Source organism: Primulina tabacum, chromosome 12, assembly GCF_025594145.1.
Source record: "Primulina tabacum isolate GXHZ01 chromosome 12, ASM2559414v2, whole genome shotgun sequence".
Taxonomy (NCBI): Eukaryota; Viridiplantae; Streptophyta; class Magnoliopsida; order Lamiales; family Gesneriaceae; genus Primulina; species Primulina tabacum.
The window spans coordinates 31,381,608-31,402,649 of NC_134561.1; the positions used below are offsets into that span (position 1 = coordinate 31,381,608).

The following is a 21,042-nucleotide window of genomic DNA, read 5'->3' on the forward strand; positions in this document are numbered from 1 at the left end:
TCGAGCATTTTTTCTTGTTATTATCGTTGTAAAGGCCCGTATTTCGTATTCGTAATTTTGCGGAATTATTAAAAATTTTCTAAATAAATAATTATCTTGTCCCATTTAATTAAATTAAACATGTATAATTTTAAATTTAAAATAACAGCGGAAGCAAATATTGTTTTCAACCAACAATTTAAAAATAATTCAACGTAAACATCAACTTAAAAATAATCCAACGTATTAAAACTGAGTTTGAATAATCCGAAAATCAGATTACGTATAAGCCATGCATAATTGCTAATATTTAAATTAAAAATGAATTTTTTATAAATATATGAAGTGTTTAATTCATTTTATATTTGTTAAATCATGATTATTTATTTTAAGAGTAGATGTTTAGTTTTATCTTTTCGGGATAAATACGCGAGGTCGGACCGGAGTTTGGAGATTAAAGATAAGATAATAAGATTAATAATAAGAAAATATTCCTAAATTTAATTTAAGTCAAGGAATAATTTAATTTAAAGAAATAGAATGTTTTAGAATTTATGGTGAAAGGTGCCAAAATGACTCTCGAAAGAGTGTTTTATGTTTTTGAATTCCTTTCACCTATTTTCGTGTTTTACAGTTATTATGCATATTTTTCAGTATTTTTGGGGTATTTTTAATCATGGTTAAACGTCGGTTTAATGTTGGTTCGGGTTGGTACGAAACCATGGTTAAAAATCAAGTTGTTGGTTCGAATCGTCTCGTTTTTGGTTCTATTGTTAAATTTTTGTCAAGTTAAGATTTATTGCATGTGTCACATATTAGAAGTAAGTCGCAGCAAGCCTGGGAACGATTCAACTCATCCGGTAATAATAAGGTTATAATTATATTACGTGCATAAAAATATAAAATGTTTATTTTTGAGATATATGCTATATGTCTTGTGGCCACCTTATGCTTATGGGTTTGGAAGTCGGTAGGCGCAACCGAGGACCTCTCCGCCCGGTGACTTACGACCGGTTTATGATTATGTATGGGTACGGACATCCAGTCCAAGGGCTGTGATTGATCTCTACCGCCCAGTATACTGTGGTTTAATCTGATCAGGCGCTTACGGTATGTTATGGGCCACTAGCTTAGAAACATTATCTCTACCAGAAAATTATGATATGTTATGACAGAGCTCTATTGAGCAAAGCTTTTACGTATGATTTTTAGATATGCACGTAGTTATAATTATTCATGATATGATTTTTACCGTACGCTTTACGATACTTTATTTTTACGTTGCATGCGATTTTATGATATATTTACTTGTTATTCACGATATATATATGTTGAGTCTTTAGACTCACTAGACTTTATTGTTGTAGGTATTGATGAGGTCGGGACCGCGGACGGAGACCAGTGAGCGATCTTGGGACAGCAGTAGTAAACCCGAGGACCTCATGATTTAATTTATGCACTTTTTATTATTCAAACTCAGTTTTAATACGTTGGATTATTTTTAAGTTGATGTTTATGTTGATTATTTTTAAATTGTTGGTTGAAAACAATATTTGTTCCCGCTGTTATTTTAAAGTTAAAATTATTTACATGTTTACTTTAATTAAATGGGACAAGATAATTATTTATTTAGAAAATTTTTAATAATTCCGCAAAATTACGAATACGAAATACGAGCCTTTACAATCGTACCATTTATTGGCTCTTATTCTCCTATTGTAATTTCGACATGATCATGCATTGCATATTTTATTTTATTATATGTTTATGGATGATTTATGATTATCTTTATTGTTTTTTTAAATGATTTATACTAGAATCTTAACCCCAGTATTTTATACTGGGTGGGGGCTACCGTGGTTGCTGTTGGGCACCATGGTAGGTCACCTGAGTAGTTTTGCAGCACCACACCTAGATTCTACCCATGGAGCTCGTTCACGAGATATGATTTCTCGGTTGTCAGAGTTGAAGTCTCCCAATTAGTATATTTTTATTATATCGGAGTCTGATTAGTTTTATATCAAATTCTTTTTACTGAGGAGATGTCCCGTGTATTTGTATGGTTATTTGGAGTTGCTATGATGAGATTGAATTTAGTTTTTTTATTGTGAGTCTTGCTGGTTATATTTTGAACTGCTACTTGTGAATTGTTGACTTCCTCGTTTGAACCTCGCCCTTATAAGGCTATGTCATCCTAAGGTGTATGGTCGACACTTGTGTGTGATTGTTTATAGATATAACAACGTCGTCCTCGAGTCATATTTATTTTTACAAGTATTTTAAATGTTTGGTATGCCCTATTTTATGGGAGGTCATGCCGAATTTTTTGAGGCCCTGTTGTCTATTTTTAATTATTTTAAATCAATTTTCCACTTCAAACGTAATCTAATCAACATTTTTTGATAATTAATTGCAATTGTGACAAATTGGCCCCAGAGTGTCTGTTTTCAGGTGGTTCATTTGAAGGGTTTATAAACTTTGCTGGTTTTTAGATGTGTCTCTGCAATTTAATTTTTGCATTTTCGAAGTTCTTTTTTTTTTAATATCGCAAATGAGGTCATTTTCAGTGGTTCACGTGCGATTTTTTAAACGGTGCGCTCAATTACTTGAAACATCATATTTTTCTTTCGGAGTATACTATAAATATATCGATTTGAATGGAAGAATTTTAATATATTATAAGCAAAAATTTGTTTGAGACGGTTTTACGGGTCGTATTTTGTGAGATTGATATCTTATTTGGGTCATCCATGAAAAAATATTACTTTTTATTGTGAATATCGGTAGGCTTGACCAGTCTCAGTAATAAAGATTCGTGAGACCATCTCACAAGAAATCTACTCTATATTATATGCGGAAATTATATTTTTACAACCACCAAGATTTTTTTGAAGTTAGCTCACGCCTAAATCCTATCCATGGCGTTTAAAAAGGACTTAAAGTAATCTAAAAGTTCTGTTAGTCTATGTCGTCTTTTAGATTTTAAAATTTAGCGGATTAGTCAGCCCATGGTCAACAAATTTTCTTGTTATGTCCTTATATATTACATCGAAAATTATTGACTTGTCAGATATCACTTCAGCAATTAAACGAAACAATCTTAAATTAAAATTTAGTTCACCGAAAGCAAAATTTGACAACTTAAATGATCAAAAATTCAAAATTGGACATGTTAATGCAAAAAAAGAAAAAAAAATTTAACCAAACATAATGATTATATTGAAAAGTACAAAAATGAGCAAGTTATACGCATTTTTCATGAGAGATTATATCATACAAAGTAACATATGTTTGCTTGTTTTTGGGGAAACGAAATATCTTTCAAAAATATTTTCAAATATGGCAGTTTTTTTTTTTAATCAGTTCAAATATAACAAATTTAATTTTAATTTATTTATTTTTTTAATGACCACTCGAGTTATTCCTTTCAAGATTAAAATTGTTATAATTTTAGTCATTTTTTGTATTTGTTAAAAATTTTTGTCCATCAACTAAATTATACCAAAACATACACTCTACTGGGCTAGGTGCATTTTGAGACATGCTATACGTAAATTCATAAAAATTCTTGTGAGATAGTTTTACGAGTTAATTTCGTGATACAGATCTATAACTCGACTCGATTTATTAAAAAAATTATTTTATCTTAAAAATATTACTTTTAATGTTATATATGAGTTGGGTCGACCCGTCTCACAATATAGACCCGTGAAAGCATATATACTCGTGTAAATTTGAGATTACACTCAGCGCGACGTTTTTTTCCTCTTCAAATGTGATATAAAAAAGTTAATAAAAGAAATGTAATTGGATTTAATGATATTTTTATAATTTATTACGTAAAATATAAACTTGAGTGTACGTAGTAAGTATAGATTTAAAGTTACGAGCTGAACTTAAGAAGGGAAGGAGAGAGACCAGCTAGCAGGATAACGGTTTAATATATTTTTATTTATAAAATTTATGTTAGCAAAAAATATCACACAAATTGTTGTCCACACAAAGTTTAAATGATGTTAATTTAAAAGTACTTGTGTACATAATTTATCCTAAGTACGTAATTCATATTAGATAGATTTCGTTAAGGAACTTGTAGGAATACTTTAGAAAATCAAAATTTGACGTGTTAAAAAAAAATCTGATTCGGAGATTGATGGTTTCATTTAATAATAACGCGTGATCGAGAACACGCAATATATATGCATATAAGACAATAATGTTATGTATTGCGAGAGTAAAAACAACATGAGTGTACATAATTTACTAGTATATATAATTAGGCAAAAACTTGTGTGAGACGATCTCACATGGCATATTTTGTGAGACGGATCTCTTATTTGAGTCATCCATGAAAAAATATTACTTTTTTATGCTAAGAATATGACTTTTTACTGTAATATCGGTAAGATTGACCCGTCTCACATATAAAGATTCGTGAGAATGTCTCACAAGAGAACTACTCATATAATAAAGACGAGTGATTTATTTAAATCGAAGTTAACTAAACATTTCATACATTCGGTAGGATTTGAACCCAAAACCCTAGCGAATTTGGGGCTTCAAGATCATTGGCCTAAAGCCACCGAATTTGTGGAATTGGAAAGTGTGTTTTTACAAATTAAACCAAATTAATCAAAATTAATATAATAATAGAGAAGGTTATTTAAGTTTTCACAAATTAATTATCCAAATAGTTTTTCCAAGATGAATGCTTCATAAAATAGCATGGATATTTATTATTCACATTCCACCTATATATATATATATATATATATTGTATGTTGCAAATGATACGTGTAGGGACCCAGACGCTAATCAGTTCTTAATCGTCATCAGGATCAATTTACTAATCAAGTAATTAGGGTCATAAAATTTTTTTTTCTTTTTAATGTGGAATGTAGTGAAATCAAACTAATATACAACTCAGTATAAAATAAAGTACAAGTCCTGTACCGTCTACAAATCAGTAAAAACTAAGGTTCAACATCTAAATATCAAGTGCCAAAACCCTATATACATCAACGTCCGAAGTCTCCACTCTATCACGATCTCTCCTCATCTCCTGGACCCTGATCCTGTCCCACCTGTTGTCATGTACACATACAAACAAGACAACAGCCGGATAATTCCGGTGAGAATATAATCCCAGTATAAATCAACGAAACATGCAATCATATAAACAAATATAAAGCATGTAACAGATAACAGCAATATGTATCAAAATCTGAAACATAATCAATATCAGACTGTCGACAATACTTGTAACTCTACAATTTAGACTAGACTCAATCCTAGTCTAGGGATCCCGGTTTCCAGAAGTTGGCATTCCCATATCGACTAACAGTAATAGAAAAGACTCCAGTTCTATCCACGTCGATAGGGTATCGATCACCAGTAATAGAAGAAGCTCTGATTCTATCCACATCGATATAGTACCGATCACCAGTAATAGAAGAAACTCCGATTCTATCCACATCGATAATATCGATCATCAGTAATAGAAGAGTTACGATTCTATCCACATCGATACAGTACCGATCACCAGTAATAGAAGAAGCCACATTTCTATCCACATCGATAGCCAACCATCCGGTGACAGACTTTGGCACTATCGCCAATACACTATCTTGTGACATCGTGCAATGTGCCCGTGGCGATCCCGCCACTATCAGACACTTCTGTCACAAGATTACTCGTCTAATACCTGTTATCTATAAATCAAGAGAACAAGTACATCAATCAAATCAATGCAATAAAATAAAATATGTGATTTAGGGAAACTCAAGTCTAAACCGACTTAGGTCGATCTCCCGATACCACATTGACTTATACCTTTCGTTTGTAGTCTCGGTCTGAAGCAATATCAGTTCTGAACTCAAGACTGTCTCTGTAAATCTGAAACGACATATTGAGAATCATAATATCAATATTCCATTCTCAATTCAACACTGAATCTGATTAATCCGGATTTAATTCAAATAACAGCATAACGGCACAATCTCAGTATCCCCGTCAATACCATATCAACAGACATCAATTACAAATCATAACTCATATCCGATACAATTTGTAATCCATCCATAATCCAAATCTGTCCGATTTCAGATCAATATAATCAGAAAATCATAACAATTCCATAATCAGTTTGTTTCTTAATCTGACTTCGATTCTATGATGTCTAACATGTCAAGAACATCATATATGAATTCCATTCAATTCTGACAATAGCATAATTTCGAAACATATCAAAACGTAGTAAAACTTACGTCCAGTTGTAGCCTGCGTCGATAGGACCACAGTATCGAAGTCGGATTCAAAATCGGACGGACGAATTTCTCACAAAAGGCATAAGGATTTTCTATAACTTCACAGAGATTTTTTCTCGATTCTTTTCTGATTCTAAAGGATTTTCGTACGTTTTGTATATATATATATATATATATATACATTCACGCATGTAAAGCAAATGGCTCATCCTACATGCAACACGTCTCGCGCATATGCGCGACCCTTCTCGGCGCATATGCGCGAGACAGTATGTCTCGGCGCGTGTATTCCCAGCCGCTCGCGCATATGCACGCCTCAATTCCGCGCATATGCGCGAGGCTCTCTGGACTCGACCTGTGCAGCTCGCGCATATGCGCGCCCTCATGTCGCGCATATGCGCGAGGTCTTCTGCCCATTTGGCGCATGGGGCGCATCACGTCGCGCACGTGCGCGAAAGGCACTATCCTCGCACATAAATTATCACACGTTACCTCAAATCGTGTCTCGGTTAATCCTCTCATAATCACATCAAATTATAAATCAATAATTACGGATTACTAGGATAAAATTCTCGGGCATTACATTTCTCCCCCCCTAAGATATGATTTCGTCCTCGAAATCACAGATAGTCAAATCATATCATTAAGAAGGAATGTAATTATAGTCGAATAAAAATTTACATTAGTGAAATAATGCTGGGAATTCTTGTCTCATATCTGATTCAGTCTCCTAAGTGGCTTCTTCAACGCCATGACGAGTCCATTGTACTTTCACCAACGGAATCATCTTCGTTCTGAGCTGTTTTTCTTTACGATCGATAATCCGAATCGATTTCTCGACATAACTCAATGTCTCGTCCAGCTCGGTTTCGTCTGGCTGAATAACATGTGAATCATCAGGGAGATACTTCCGCAGCATTGATACATGAAAGACATCGTGTATTCCAGATAATGAAGGCGGCAATGCTAGTCGATAGGCACGATCTCCTATATTTTCAAGAATCTCATAAGGACCAACGTATCGTGGAGACAACTTCCCTTTCTTCCCAAATCGGACCACACCTCTGAAAGGAGAGATCTTCAGGAACACTCGGTCTCCTGCTTCAAATACCAACGGTCGTCGCCGAAGGTTGGCATATTTAGCTTGTCTGTTCTTGGCTGCCTTCATTTTCTTCTGAATCAATTTCACTTTTTCAGTCATATCTCTGATCATATCAGGTCCAGTCTCCGGAAATTCAGAGATATCATCCCAATAAAGAGGGGATCGACACTTCTTTCCGTACAACGCTTCAAATGGTGTCATCTCAATACTCGTTTGATAGCTATTGTTGTACGAAAACTCGCAAAGAGGCAACGCATCTTGCCAATTAGTGCTAAAATCAAGCATCACAGCTCTCAGCATATCTTCCAATGTCTGAATCGTTCGTTCTGACTGTCCGTCAGTCTGAGGATGATATGCGGTACTCAGATGTAACTTTGTACCAAGAGCTTGCTGCAAACTCTGCCAGAAATGCGAAGTAAATCAAGGATCTCGGTCTGAAACAATCGACTTCGGCACTCCGTGCAGTCTAACCACTTCCTTGACGTAGATATCGGCCATCTGATCATATCTATAGGTCATCTTGTATGGAATAAAGCATGCGGATTTGGTCAATCGATCAATCACGACCCAAATCGCATCACAACCTCGGGAGGATCTCGGTAACTGTGTCACAAAATCCATGGAAATGTGATCCCATTTCCATTCAGGAATCGACAAACTTTGCAACAATCCTCCGGGTTTCTTCCTCTCAGCTTTCACCTGTTGGCAATTCAGACACTTGGCTACAAATTCAGTAACATCAGATTTCATTTGCTTCCACCAATACTGTGTTTTTAAATCATTATACATTTTCCTGCCACCAGGATGAATGCTAAAACGACTGTTGTGCGCTTCTGTCAGTATTTGTTGTCTCAATTCTGAAACATTTGGCACAACAATACGATTATTCACATACAAAACACTATCTCGAACCTGATATTCCGATTGATGACCAGCTCTGACCATTGCAATCGAATTCTGTACGTTCTGATCAACTTTTTTTGCCTCTTTGATTCTCAATATCAATTCTGGTTCAGCTCGAATTGCATATAATCTCAGAGGCTGACAATCTGTTTCAAAAGCTAATCCAGACATATAGCAGTCTTCTATTAAATTCGAGACACCTATCGTCGATAAGGATAAAGAACATATCTTTCGACTCAGTGCATCGGCTGCTGCATTGGGCTTTCCTGGGTAGTATTTGATTTCACAATCGAAATCCTTTAGCAAATCAAGCCATCTCCCCTGTCTCATATTCAACTCGGATTGTGAAAACAAATACTTCAAGCTCTTATGATCAGAATAGATTCCGAATTTCTCACCGTAGAGGTAATGTCGCCATATCTTCAAAGCAAAGACTATGGCTGCCAATTCAAGATCATGAATTGGGTAACGAGATTCATGGGGCTTCAGTTGTCTCGAGGCATAAGCAATAACATGTCCTCGCTGCATCAACACACAGCCCAATCCTCGGTGAGATGAATCACAATAAACCACAAACTCACCAGTACCTGAAGGAATCGTCAACACAGGCGCACTGGTTAATCTCTTCTTCAATTCGAGAAAACTGGTCTCACATTTCTCAGACCAAACAAATGGAGCATTTTTCTGAGTCAACTATGTAATCGGTTTGGCAATACTCGAAAAATCTTTAATAAATCGGCGATAATATCCTGACAAACCCATAAAACTGCGTATCTCTGGTACAGATGTCGGTCTCGGCCACGAAATCACTGCCTCAACCTTACTGGGATCAACTGATATCCCGTCTCCAGATATAATATGCCCCAGAAATACTACCTGTTTCAACCAGAATTCGCATTTCGACAATTTAGCATACAGTTTCTCCGCCCTCAAAATTCTTAACACAGTCCTCAGATGATCAGCATGCTCAATCATATTCTTTGAATAAATCAATATATCATCAATGAATATGATAACAAAATCATCCAAATATTTCTGAAAGACGCGGTTCATTAATCCCATAAATACCGCCGGTGCATTCGTTAACCAAAAAGGCATGACAATAAACTCATAATGTCCATACCTGGTTCTGAATGCTGTCTTTGAGATATCAGAACCCTTGACTCTCAGTTGATGGTATCCAGATCTCAGATCGATTTTGGAATACACAGATGAACCCTGCAACTGATCGAACAAATCATCAATACGAGGCAATGGATATTTATTCTTTACCGTTGCCTTGTTCAGTTGCCGGTAGTCGATACAAAGTCTCATCGACCCGTCCTTCTTCCTCACGAACAGTACTGGAGCGCCCCAAGGAGAAACACTCGGTCTGATATATCCCTTGGCCAGTAAATCCTCCAGCTGTTCTTTCAATTCTTTCAACTCAATAGGTGCCATCCGGTACGGAGCCCTCGAAATCGGAACTGTTCCCGGCATCAACTCAATGCTGAAGTCTATCTCTCGAATCGGAGGCAATCCAGGAATCTCATCTGGAAAGACATCAGCAAACTCATACACCACTGGCAAGTCCGCCAATGATGGGCTCGATTTCAGTAAATCAACTGAATATACCAGGAATCCATCCGCTCCTTTCTGCAATAATCGAGTCATATTTATTGCAGATATCAAAGGAATTCTAGCTCGAGAACCCTTACCGTAAAATTCCCACTCCTCAGCCATTTCAGGTCTGAATCGAACAATCTTGTGGAAAAAATCGACTGTAGCCATGTACTTGGTCAACGTATCGATACCGATAATACAATCAAAGTCAAATATCCCAAGTACAATACAGTCTAACTCAATTTCATGCCCATCATACTGCAGTATACTAGATTTAATAGATTTCACTGATATCAAACCCGTCCCCAAAGGAGAAGAGACAGACACTACCGCAGATAATGACTCAATAGGCAAAGAATGCATCAAAGCAAATCGCTCAGATATAAATGTATGGGATGCACCAGTATCAATCAATACATAAGCAGGATAACTAGAAATAAAACAGTTACCTGCAACAACATCATCAGGTGCATCCTGTGCCTGCTCCTCAGTCAAAGCGAACACTCGGGCCTGCTGTCTAGGAGGCTGGCTCGCTGTCTGGCACCCTCCTGGCCTCGGCTGTGACTGAGTAGGCGGTGCTGGCTGGAAGGAATGAACGGCAGCAGATCGTCTCCTTGTTTGAGCCACTGATCTAGATGACTCAGCGGCCTGGGATCCCTGGGCACTTCGCTGTGGATACACTCGGGCAAAGTGTCCATGCTGTTTACAAATGCGGCAGTTGCCGAACACTCCTCGGCACTGTTCTGTGGAATGCTTCCCTCCACAAGTGCTACAGTAAGGTCCTGTATAACTCTGGCCCTGACCAGTCTGTCTAGAGCCACTCGAACTGGATGAGCTACTTCCAGGTTTCTTGAATTGCTTTCTCTTAGCTTTCAGGAAATCTTTCTTCCCACTACCACTGCCGCTTTCATATCGAGAAGATGGTGGAAACATCTGTGATCTTGGTGCTGCAGGCACAGACGAAGCCTCTTTCTCTCTCATCAAACCGGCTTCGGCCCCCTTGGCTCGGTTCAAGGCATCAGTAAAGTTGTTTGGCCTCCCGGTATTCACCAAGGTAAAGATTTCAGGATTTAGGCCATTTATAAATTGGTCCGCAACGGCCTCATCATGTTCAGCTACGTGGGGAGCAAATCGGAGCAGTGTAGAGAATTTGGCCACATATTCCTCAATATTTAGATGGCCCTGCCTCAAGTTTGCAAACTCGGCTCCCTTGTCCTTTCTATACGACACTGGAAAGAACCTTTGATAAAATTCATTTCTAAAGACATTCCAGGTGATAGTCGTACCTCGTTGTTCCAAGGCCCGTTTTGTTGTAATCCACCAGTTCTTTGCCACATCGTGTAACTGGTGCCCTATCATTTTCACCCTCTTCTCATCAGTATAGTCCAAAGACTCAAACAACATCTCGATATCATCTAACCAACTCTCGCATTCCACTGAATTCTCCGTACCTTTTAGAGTGGGTGGATGGAACGACTGAAATCTCTTTAACAAGGTCTCCATTGGAGTGGCTGTAACGTCCATTGGAGGATTTGAAGTACTACCCTGTTCAGGTACTCTTCTCGGAGGCATATATGATAATCAAAAGGATTAGTAATCCCAATTCACAAATATGTTTCAGTCCTCCTCCGATCATCTTACTGCTGATCCAGAATCGGTGCTGATCCATTCTCAATAACACATGTTTTCAAATCAAGTCAGATAAACAGATAAACATGCATTATAAAGCAGTAAGTCATGCTAGCAATCAAAAACAGGAAAGAAAACCTCAATCTACCCCGCTCACTAGCTCCTATCTCAGTCTCAAGGATCTATCGTTCTGATACCACCTGTTGTGGGGACCCGGACGCTAATCAGTTCTTAATCGTCATCAGGATCAATTTACTAATCAAGTAATTAGGGTCATAAAATTTTTTTTTCTTTTTAATGTGGAATGTAGTGAAATCAAACTAATATACAACTCAGTATAAAATAAAGTACAAGTCCTGTACCGTCTACAAATCAGTAAAAACTAAGGTTCAACATCTAAATATCAAGTGCCAAAACCCTATATACATCAACGTCCGAAGTCTCCACTCTATCACGATCTCTCCTCATCTCCTGGACCCTGATCCTGTCCCACCTGTTGTCATGTACACATACAAACAAGACAACAGCCGGATAATTCCGGTGAGAATATAATCCCAGTATAAATCAACGAAACATGCAATCATATAAACAAATATAAAGCATGTAACAGATAACAGCAATATGTATCAAAATCTGAAACATAATCAATATCAGACTGTCGAAAATACTTGTAACTCTACAATTTAGACTAGACTCAATCCTAGTCTAGGGATCCCGGTTTCCAGAAGTTGGCATTCCCATATCGACTAACAGTAATAGAAAAGACTCCAGTTCTATCCACGTCGATAGGGTATCGATCACCAGTAATAGAAGAAGCTCTGATTCTATCCACATCGATATAGTACCGATCACCAGTAATAGAAGAAACTCCGATTCTATCCACATCGATAATATCGATCATCAGTAATAGAAGAGTTACGATTCTATCCACATCGATACAGTACCGATCACCAGTAATAGAAGAAGCCACATTTCTATCCACATCGATAGCCAATCATCCGGTGACAGACTTTGGCACTATCGCCAATACACTATCTTGTGACATCGTGCAATGTGCCCGTGGCGATCCCGCCACTATCAGACACTTCTGTCACAAGATTACTCGTCTAATACCTGTTATCTATAAATCAAGAGAACAAGTACATCAATCAAATCAATGCAATAAAATAAAATATGTGATTTAGGGAAACTCAAGTCTAAACCGACTTAGGTCGATCTCCCGATACCACATTGACTTATACCTTTCGTTTGTAGTCTCGGTCTGAAGCAATATCAGTTCTGAACTCAAGACTGTCTCTGTAAATCTGAAACGACATATTGAGAATCATAATATCAATATTCCATTCTCAATTCAACACTGAATCTGATTAATCCGGATTTAATTCAAATAACAGCATAACGGCACAATCTCAGTATCCCCGTCAATACCATATCAACAGACATCAATTACAAATCATAACTCATATCCGATACAATTTGTAATCCATCCATAATCCAAATCTGTCCGATTTCAGATCAATATAATCAGAAAATCATAACAATTACATAATCAGTTTGTTTCTTAATCTGACTTCGATTCTATGATGTCTAACATGTCAAGAACATCATATATGAATTCCATTCAATTCTGACAATAGCATAATTTCGAAACATATCAAAACGTAGTAAAACTTACGTCCAGTTGTAGCCTGCGTCGATAGGACCACAGTATCGAAGTCGGATTCAAAATCGGACGGACGAATTTCTCACAAAAGGCATAAGGATTTTCTATAACTTCACAGAGATTTTTTCTCGATTCTTTTCTGATTCTAAAGGATTTTCGTACGTTTTGTATATATATATATATATATATATATATATATATATATACATTCACGCATGTAAAGCAAATGGCTCATCCTACATGCAACACGTCTCGCGCATATGCGCGAGACAGTATGCCTCGGCGCGTGTCTTCCCAGCCGCTCGCGCATATGCGCTCCTCAATTCCGCGCATATGCGCGAGGCTCTCTGGACTCGACCTGTGCAGCTTGCGCATATGCGCGCCCTCATGTCGCGCATATGCGCGAGGTCTTCTGCCCATTTGGCGCATGGGGCGCATCACGTCGCGCACGTGCGCGAGAGGCATTGTCCTCGCACATAAATTATCACACGTTACCTCAAATCGTGTCTCGGTTAATCCTCTCATAATCACATCAAATTATAAATCAATAATTACGGATTACTAGGATAAAATTCTCGGGCATTACAATACGACTCTATATTCTTGTTATATTCAGCGTTTGATTCAAATATTCTAATAATTGAAATTAAAAATAATCATGCTATCAATATTTTTGAATTTATTATTCTTATATTATAAATCATGTATTATCTTATCACATAAATTAAAGTGAAATATGATTAGTAAAATTAGAATATAAATAACATTAGTCATATTAAATCAGTTATGATCACAATAATTACATATTTACTCCATATAATGGTCACATACTTGATAAATATTATTGACAGGTTAAAATTTTTTTTTTAACCTTTGAGTTGAGGATATATTTATTATAATTAGTCTCGAATTTAAAATTTTTTTTTAAATTTGTGATCTTAATGTCGAATATTAACTATGATTTCATTTTGGGAAATTGATTATTCTAGTCTATTTCTAAGTTATAATTTTCAAAATGACATTCTTTATTACACATTTTGCGTTATGTCTTATATAATTAAAAAAATCTTAAGATACACCTTTTCTATGAAAACACATGTTCCATTTTCGTAATTCGTTTGTTTAATTATCTATTATTTCTCTTTAAGAATTGATTTAATATTTTTTTTTGTTTTATTAAACCTAAAAATTATCAAAAAATCATGACAATAATCAAGTCATATATTAAAAAAACTTAAAATCAAAATTAGAGCAATGCAATATATTCTAATGATTTGACATAAACAAAATTGATAACATAATGGGTTTGTCAGAGCTCATATACATATGCAAACATTAATATCAATATAAAAGAAATTTTTTTTGCATAAAATTAAGTGGACAAAAAGAAAATTCATACTTTTTTAAAGAAATAGGATTGATGTGCTTTACGGCCGTCTCTGTACGCACGTAATTGATGAGATAATAAAATACAGAGTATGGGATGAAGAAATTGATGGTGAATATGGTTTAAAAGGATAGTGAATATCTTTGTAATTTGATATGATAAAAAAATTATTTTGATAAATTAATTTAACTGAAAACTAAAATTAATTATAATAATGGTGACAATTCTATTTTAAAAAAATCTCTTTTTGTTTTAGAATTCAATAAAATTAATTTTAGCACTAAAAAAAATGTTAAAAGATGCAAACATTTAAAATCTTGGAAAAACAATTAAAATGGGAGACAGAGGTTTAAGGAGAGAGGTTTGAGCAGCCATGGGAGACCTTTTGTCCAAGCCATCCTTATCAAACCCTAGCTCCACCATCGCAACCTCCGCCATGTCTTCCCCGAATTCCCTACATACCCATCAATCCAAAGCTGAAACAGAACCCACCCAGCAATCCAAAGATCCAGAGCCCGAGACCCTAGTTCCAGAATCATCGGATCCACCGTCGGACACAAAGCCCGAAGAAATTAAAGAAAATTCAGTGGAAGGGAATGGTGATGGGGAAGGAGAAAAAGAGGAAGAAGAAGGCGAGTGTGGGTTTTGTTTATTCATGAAAGGGGGTGGATGCAAGGACACGTTTGTGGATTGGGAGAAGTGCGTGGAGGAAGGTGAGAAGAACGGGGAGGATATTGTGGAAAAGTGTTTTCAGGCCACTGCTGCTTTGAGGAAGTGTATGGACGCTCATTCTGATTACTACGCTCCGTTGTTGGAAGCTGAGAAATCTGCGCAAGAGGAAGCGGAGAGGCAATTGGAGGAAGGGAAGGAGGAAATTTCGGATGGTTCTGAGAGAAAAGAAGAGTCTTGACATGGAAAGGTTTCTGAAATTTGAGCTGCTTTTTTTTTAATGATTTTTTATTGATGGAAACTCTGTGGGCGTAGGAGATATTTTCTCGAGGTATTTAGCAATTAACAGGGTATACGTGAGAATTTTTTTATATACAAATAGTATGTTTTGAATAAAATGTATTGAATATCAAATTCCAATTCTTTCACTACATGGTGATATCTTACCTTAAGATGTCAACTTAGTTTTGGAAATATGTTTTTGCATATCCTTCTTATCTTGTATCTTTGCTGCCTATCTTGGTTTGGTGATTTTGACTGTGAATTGAAATTTTGAGATGCTCTATGTTAGGTAGCGAATTCGAGATCGCTGATCTGCTAAGAAAATAGACCACGAATAAGGAAGAAGATAGAATTGAAGCAAGAAAGGAAATTATCTTTATTCAACAATAATAGAGTTTTAATTTCAAGAAAATATGCATAACCTTTATCTTCTCTCTATTTTCCTTATTTATACATTGTTACAACTCCTAGTAACGAACTCAGATAACTGCCAGCTCCTATTTGTGCTCTTTCCTCCTTTGTTGTATCAATACCCGCTCCATCGAGAAACATCTTGTCCTCAAGGTGTAAAGTTTGCTCTGAAAGCCGGCTGGAAGAGTGGAGTTAAAGAGAGAAATTCAGAATTAGTCCAGCCTTGCCCGTAGATCAAGGAAAATGAGTACAGCCTAGTTCCTTTGATGTTCAGGGAAAACGCCATGCCCATAATTTCCTCCTCAAAGATATTGCTCAATCCCATAGCCATCATAAAGGTAATTGAACCGTTTTTTTTCTTTCTCCAAATTTTATTGTTGGTCCTACCACGAAAATAGCCTACGAAGGCTTTGAGATGAAGATTCCCCATCCGTATCAGAAACCCACGCTCTGCCTTGGCTTCCCCTATCATTGTCAGCTGCAGCCAAGCTGAATTTGAGAGTCCGTTTAGAATCGCTGCTTTACTACGTAAGTACCCATCCTTATACAGGGCCTCCCCGATATATGGAATTTCTTTTCAGTTTCCCAGATCCAATTGATTTTCAGCACCTTCATACAAATATATGGAATTCGAGAGTCGGTGATGGTCTGAGACTCTGCAGCGATTTTCCAGATTTATATTTCCACCCACCTGCGAGCTCAGCCACATAATCAACTTGCTCGAGTCTATGGACTAGTTACAATTCGTCGACAATTAGTCCTTCCAATTCAACTGACTTCGAAGCCTCCAATTCCTTTTGCTAAGTTTTTCGTAGTCTTTGTTGTGCGTCTTCTCTTGGTTAGGTTTTCTGGAATCAACATTGAAGTCCTGGCAGTAGACCCGGTTTTGCATTTGAAGTGTTCTTCCAACATTGCCTTCGTCTCTTGCACCATTTGTTTTACAAGTGTCATCTGTTCTTTGAAGGATGTGTTTTCTTCTTGAAGTCATGCAATGTTTGAGAGAATTTCTTCAAATTTTGTTTAATGCATTACATCCGCAATGAAAATCGATTCAACGGACCACTAAATGTTAGGCAGCAAATTTGAGATCGCTAATCTCCTAAGAAGATAGATCGAGAAGAAGGAATAAGATAGAAATGAAGCAAGAAAGATGGAATCTCATTCAACATGAATAGAGTCTGAATCATAAGAATATGCATATAACCCTTCTCTTCTCTCTATTTTCCTTAGTTATACTAATTGCTACAAGTTCTAGCAACTAACTCGCATAACTGCCCAACTCCTATATGTGCCCTTCCTCCTTTGTTGTATCACTCTATCTAATGGGAAACGAGGGATGAATTAGATGTTGGCATTTGACTAGAGGTGGAACCGAATCAAGCCGAATATTAGTAAAAATTTAAGTCTCGAATTTAGTATATTCGAGTTCGAATTCGATTCGAAACTCGAAATTTTTTAATTTTTTGGCTTGAGTTCGGCTTGAAATCTTCAAACCTATTCACGAGATATTCGAACTATTGTTCGGATAGGAAAGCTTGAGAATTAAGCTTCGAAAGCTCGGAATGTTCAAAAGCTCGAAATGTATATATATTTAAAATATAATTTTATAATAATAATAAAATATTAAAGCTTGTGAACTATCGAACAAAATAATTTTGGCTCGAGTTCGGCTCGGAAAAAGTTCGAACATGTTCGAGTTCGGCTCGAGTTAGATAAATTCGAATACAAATCAAATATTTATCGAGTGATCTTGAAAAGTTCGCAAAACCAACTCGATTCGTTCACACAGCTCTACATTTGACTTGTACTTGTGATTAGCCATGATGTTGTGTTGATTGTATGCTACTAAAGATATACAAAATGCTTCCAAGTACGTGGTGGCTTGCAACCTTGTGGTGGTTTAAAGGTTTTTTTTTTTTTTTTTTTTGAGTTATTGCGCCATGTTATGAAATACAAGAAGAAAACAATCTATTTGATTTATTTAAGCCCCGATCTCTGCCTAGAGTTACCTAAATGGCTACTGAATCAAAGACTCCATTTGCTACATTGTGCTGTCATGTTCTTGCTAATCGGATAGTGTCGATTCTTTATAAACTTCGAATGAACAAAGGGCAATTAAAGCCCCACTCTTGTATCGTTTTCGTATCGATTTATGTGTTTAATTTGAGGGGACTTATAAGGGTATACAGTGAATCTGTATAACAATTTGCGCTGGTGGTTTTTGTAAAGTTAGAATGGATGCTATATGGTCACTTGCAGATCCCATTTTTGCACATTCTCACTTGCAGGTCCTCATCTTGTGGGTTTGAGATCTATGCATCAGGGCACAATTTGGCTTCTGGGATAGGATAAAAGGATTTTACGTATCATGATAATAAAATGAAAGATACAGATCACATGACTATTTTTAATTCTCGAGCCAAATAGTGGATGAAACAAGGGTGTTCATATTACACTTCACTTTACCAGAGAGTTGGAAGTGTTTATAAGACTGATACCGGCCAGCAGAGCAAGCTGGAGTAACTATTTTGTCGAAATACGAATGTTAGCGGATTAGTTAGTCACGAGGTTCACTATGCAAAATCTCACTTAAACAGCTTTATTCCGACGGCTCGAGGTGTGCCAGTAATCTAATTAAAATACTTGCAAGATGAGTTGGCCATATTTCATAATTTCGGTCTCTTGATATTTATCTTTCAACATTTGATTCCAATTTTTTTTTTCTTTTGAGTTGGACGAAGAGTTTGTTTTAATCGGGTCTCGTCTCGTGTGACATATAAGCCATCGGCTCTGTTGGTGTACCGCTTTCGTGTATATAATGTCGACTCTATCTATTTCAGATTTTAAGCGGAGATAGTCATTCTTGTGAATCCCTACGAATAAATCTTCCTCTTATTTCAACCGTCTAATCAGATCCACAATCACAAATTGGATTTCTCGTATAGATCGCACTAGAGATCTAAACGAAATTTGCATCGAGAGCTGGATTGCCAAAATTTCAGAAATCCGACGACGGTGGCTAGGCAGTGGCTCGGCGGTGGCACACGGTGGTGGAGCGGAGGAACTGGGTCGTGAGCTTCCTTGATGGGTGGTATATATTTTGTTGTTATGTTTATTATCAACATTTGGTAACATATATATAAATACAATATCTCAATCTTTTTAAGATTCTAACCTTATCAGATTTTTTATTTTCATTATATAAAATTTTCATGTGATATTTTTTTTTCTTGAGAATACCATGCCTAGTCAACTCTTGATAATATATGATACACACATATATGAATGTAAATAACAAAGATTTAATTACGTAATTAACTACAAATCAATTCTAGACTCTTCTATAATATTCCATTAGAATAATGTACATAGTAGTTGTGTATATTCTTAATTTACTAAATAAATAATTGTGAACTCATTATAACCCGATCAACGATCAGACAGCGTCGATATATCGATGTTACAAATATTGTTCATATAATGAAAAATGTAAATTTCGAAGATCAAAATTTTCCACTGATCTATTCTTTTTTGCAGCTACCAATTTTGTGAACTCCTTCACTAAAACATACCGTTTTATTCTTCTCACTTAATTAGCAGTTAAGCTAACTTTCACAACTTCTATTACATGAATTAAACTTATAAACTTCTTCATAAGAAATCTGTTTGAACTCCATCAAACTACAATTGTCAAATTCAACTCTTTGAAATCAACTATCTCAATGAGAACAAGGAATCTGATACTTGTTTGACGTTCAACGGTTCAAGGTTACAACTAGCCGTGAGTTCACAACTTCATGTGATTCATATTAACATTTATTCTTATTTGAGATTACCTTGATTACCCTCATTTTTCCATCAACTATTTGATCAAGAACGTCATAACTCAAGTATGATTGCACCTTTCAGATCATGATAAGAGTGTCTAATAGTATCTCCCCGTGATCTCCTAGGTATCACTGATAATGCATGCAAGAACCTTAAGTTATGATTAGCGTACAGTACGACCCCTTCAACTCATATATCCCAATCGAATCTGCAACTATTGATATATCGATAGTTACAAATGAATTGGATAACGATGTCATGTATCTTTGAGTAATAATAGTGACATGATATGTGCAACTGAGGAAACATCTTTATAAAATTCACATGTCTTACTCTGACCAGAGATTCTTTGCACTATTAACTAATCAGATCACATATGATATCTTCACCCATAGGTAAGCGATGAATCTCCGAATATAATGTATTGATTCTTACGTATTTCAAAGCTATACTCAATCTCGTCACCTCATGACCCTCAATGAATTCAGTAAACGAATCAAAATTCATACTAGTACGTAGAGCCTCCATGTTGTCCCTGATCAAAGTACTAATAGGATACAACAATAACCATTGATTATTCCACTCGATAAGTGATAACTACTTGGAAAGTAAAACAAATTGTTGTTCAATGCATCATCAAATAATCACCTATTTGTATGAATAGACATATCAATGTCATTATCAATGAAACATGACGTTTACATCAAAGATGATAGTCTCAAACTCGAGTGACATTTATATTTATTTTAGGCGTCAGAATCGGCTATAAATAAGTTTAAAATATATAGTACGCTTCCTAATGAGTTTCATGATCTTACGTTGAAAAGTAGACTTCATGGTATCTATATACGTTCAAGGACTTTACCTATACAGCTTGCATGAGTATACAGAAAAATTAAATGTTATAATTGAATAAAACCATAAAATATTATTAAAATAAAGATTATTTTTACATAAGAGTCAATAAAGCCCAACCACAAGTTGACTCGCTGAGCACCTACTCTAACAATCTATCACTTCCACTGAAATAATGTTCCTAGCAGGGGTTTCATCAGTGAATCAACAACGTTATCTACAGAGACGACTCTCTCTACTGGTATGTCTCATATTCCCACAATCTCCCGGATTATCTTAAAATTTCTTAGTAAATATTTGGATCGTTGATGAGATCTCGGTTCCTTTGCTTGTGCAACGAAACCGGTATTGTCGTAGTAGACCGGGATCAGATATAATCCTTGAGGAATGACACCCAAAACTTGAACGAAATTCCTCATCCAAACAATCTCTTTTGCTGCAGCAGATGCAGCTATGTATTCGACCT

At 36.2% G+C, this 21,042-nt stretch overlaps 1 protein-coding gene across 1 annotated transcript; it reads left to right on the forward strand.

Moving 5' to 3' along the window:
• Positions 1–14,834: 14,834 nt before the first annotated feature.
• On the forward strand, positions 14,835–15,631 carry LOC142521442 (uncharacterized). Its single transcript, XM_075624645.1, has one exon. The coding sequence runs from the start codon at positions 14,905–14,907 to the stop codon at positions 15,439–15,441; it is 537 nt and encodes a 178-aa protein (XP_075480760.1). The 5' UTR covers positions 14,835–14,904; the 3' UTR covers positions 15,442–15,631.
• Positions 15,632–21,042: the final 5,411 nt, after the last annotated feature.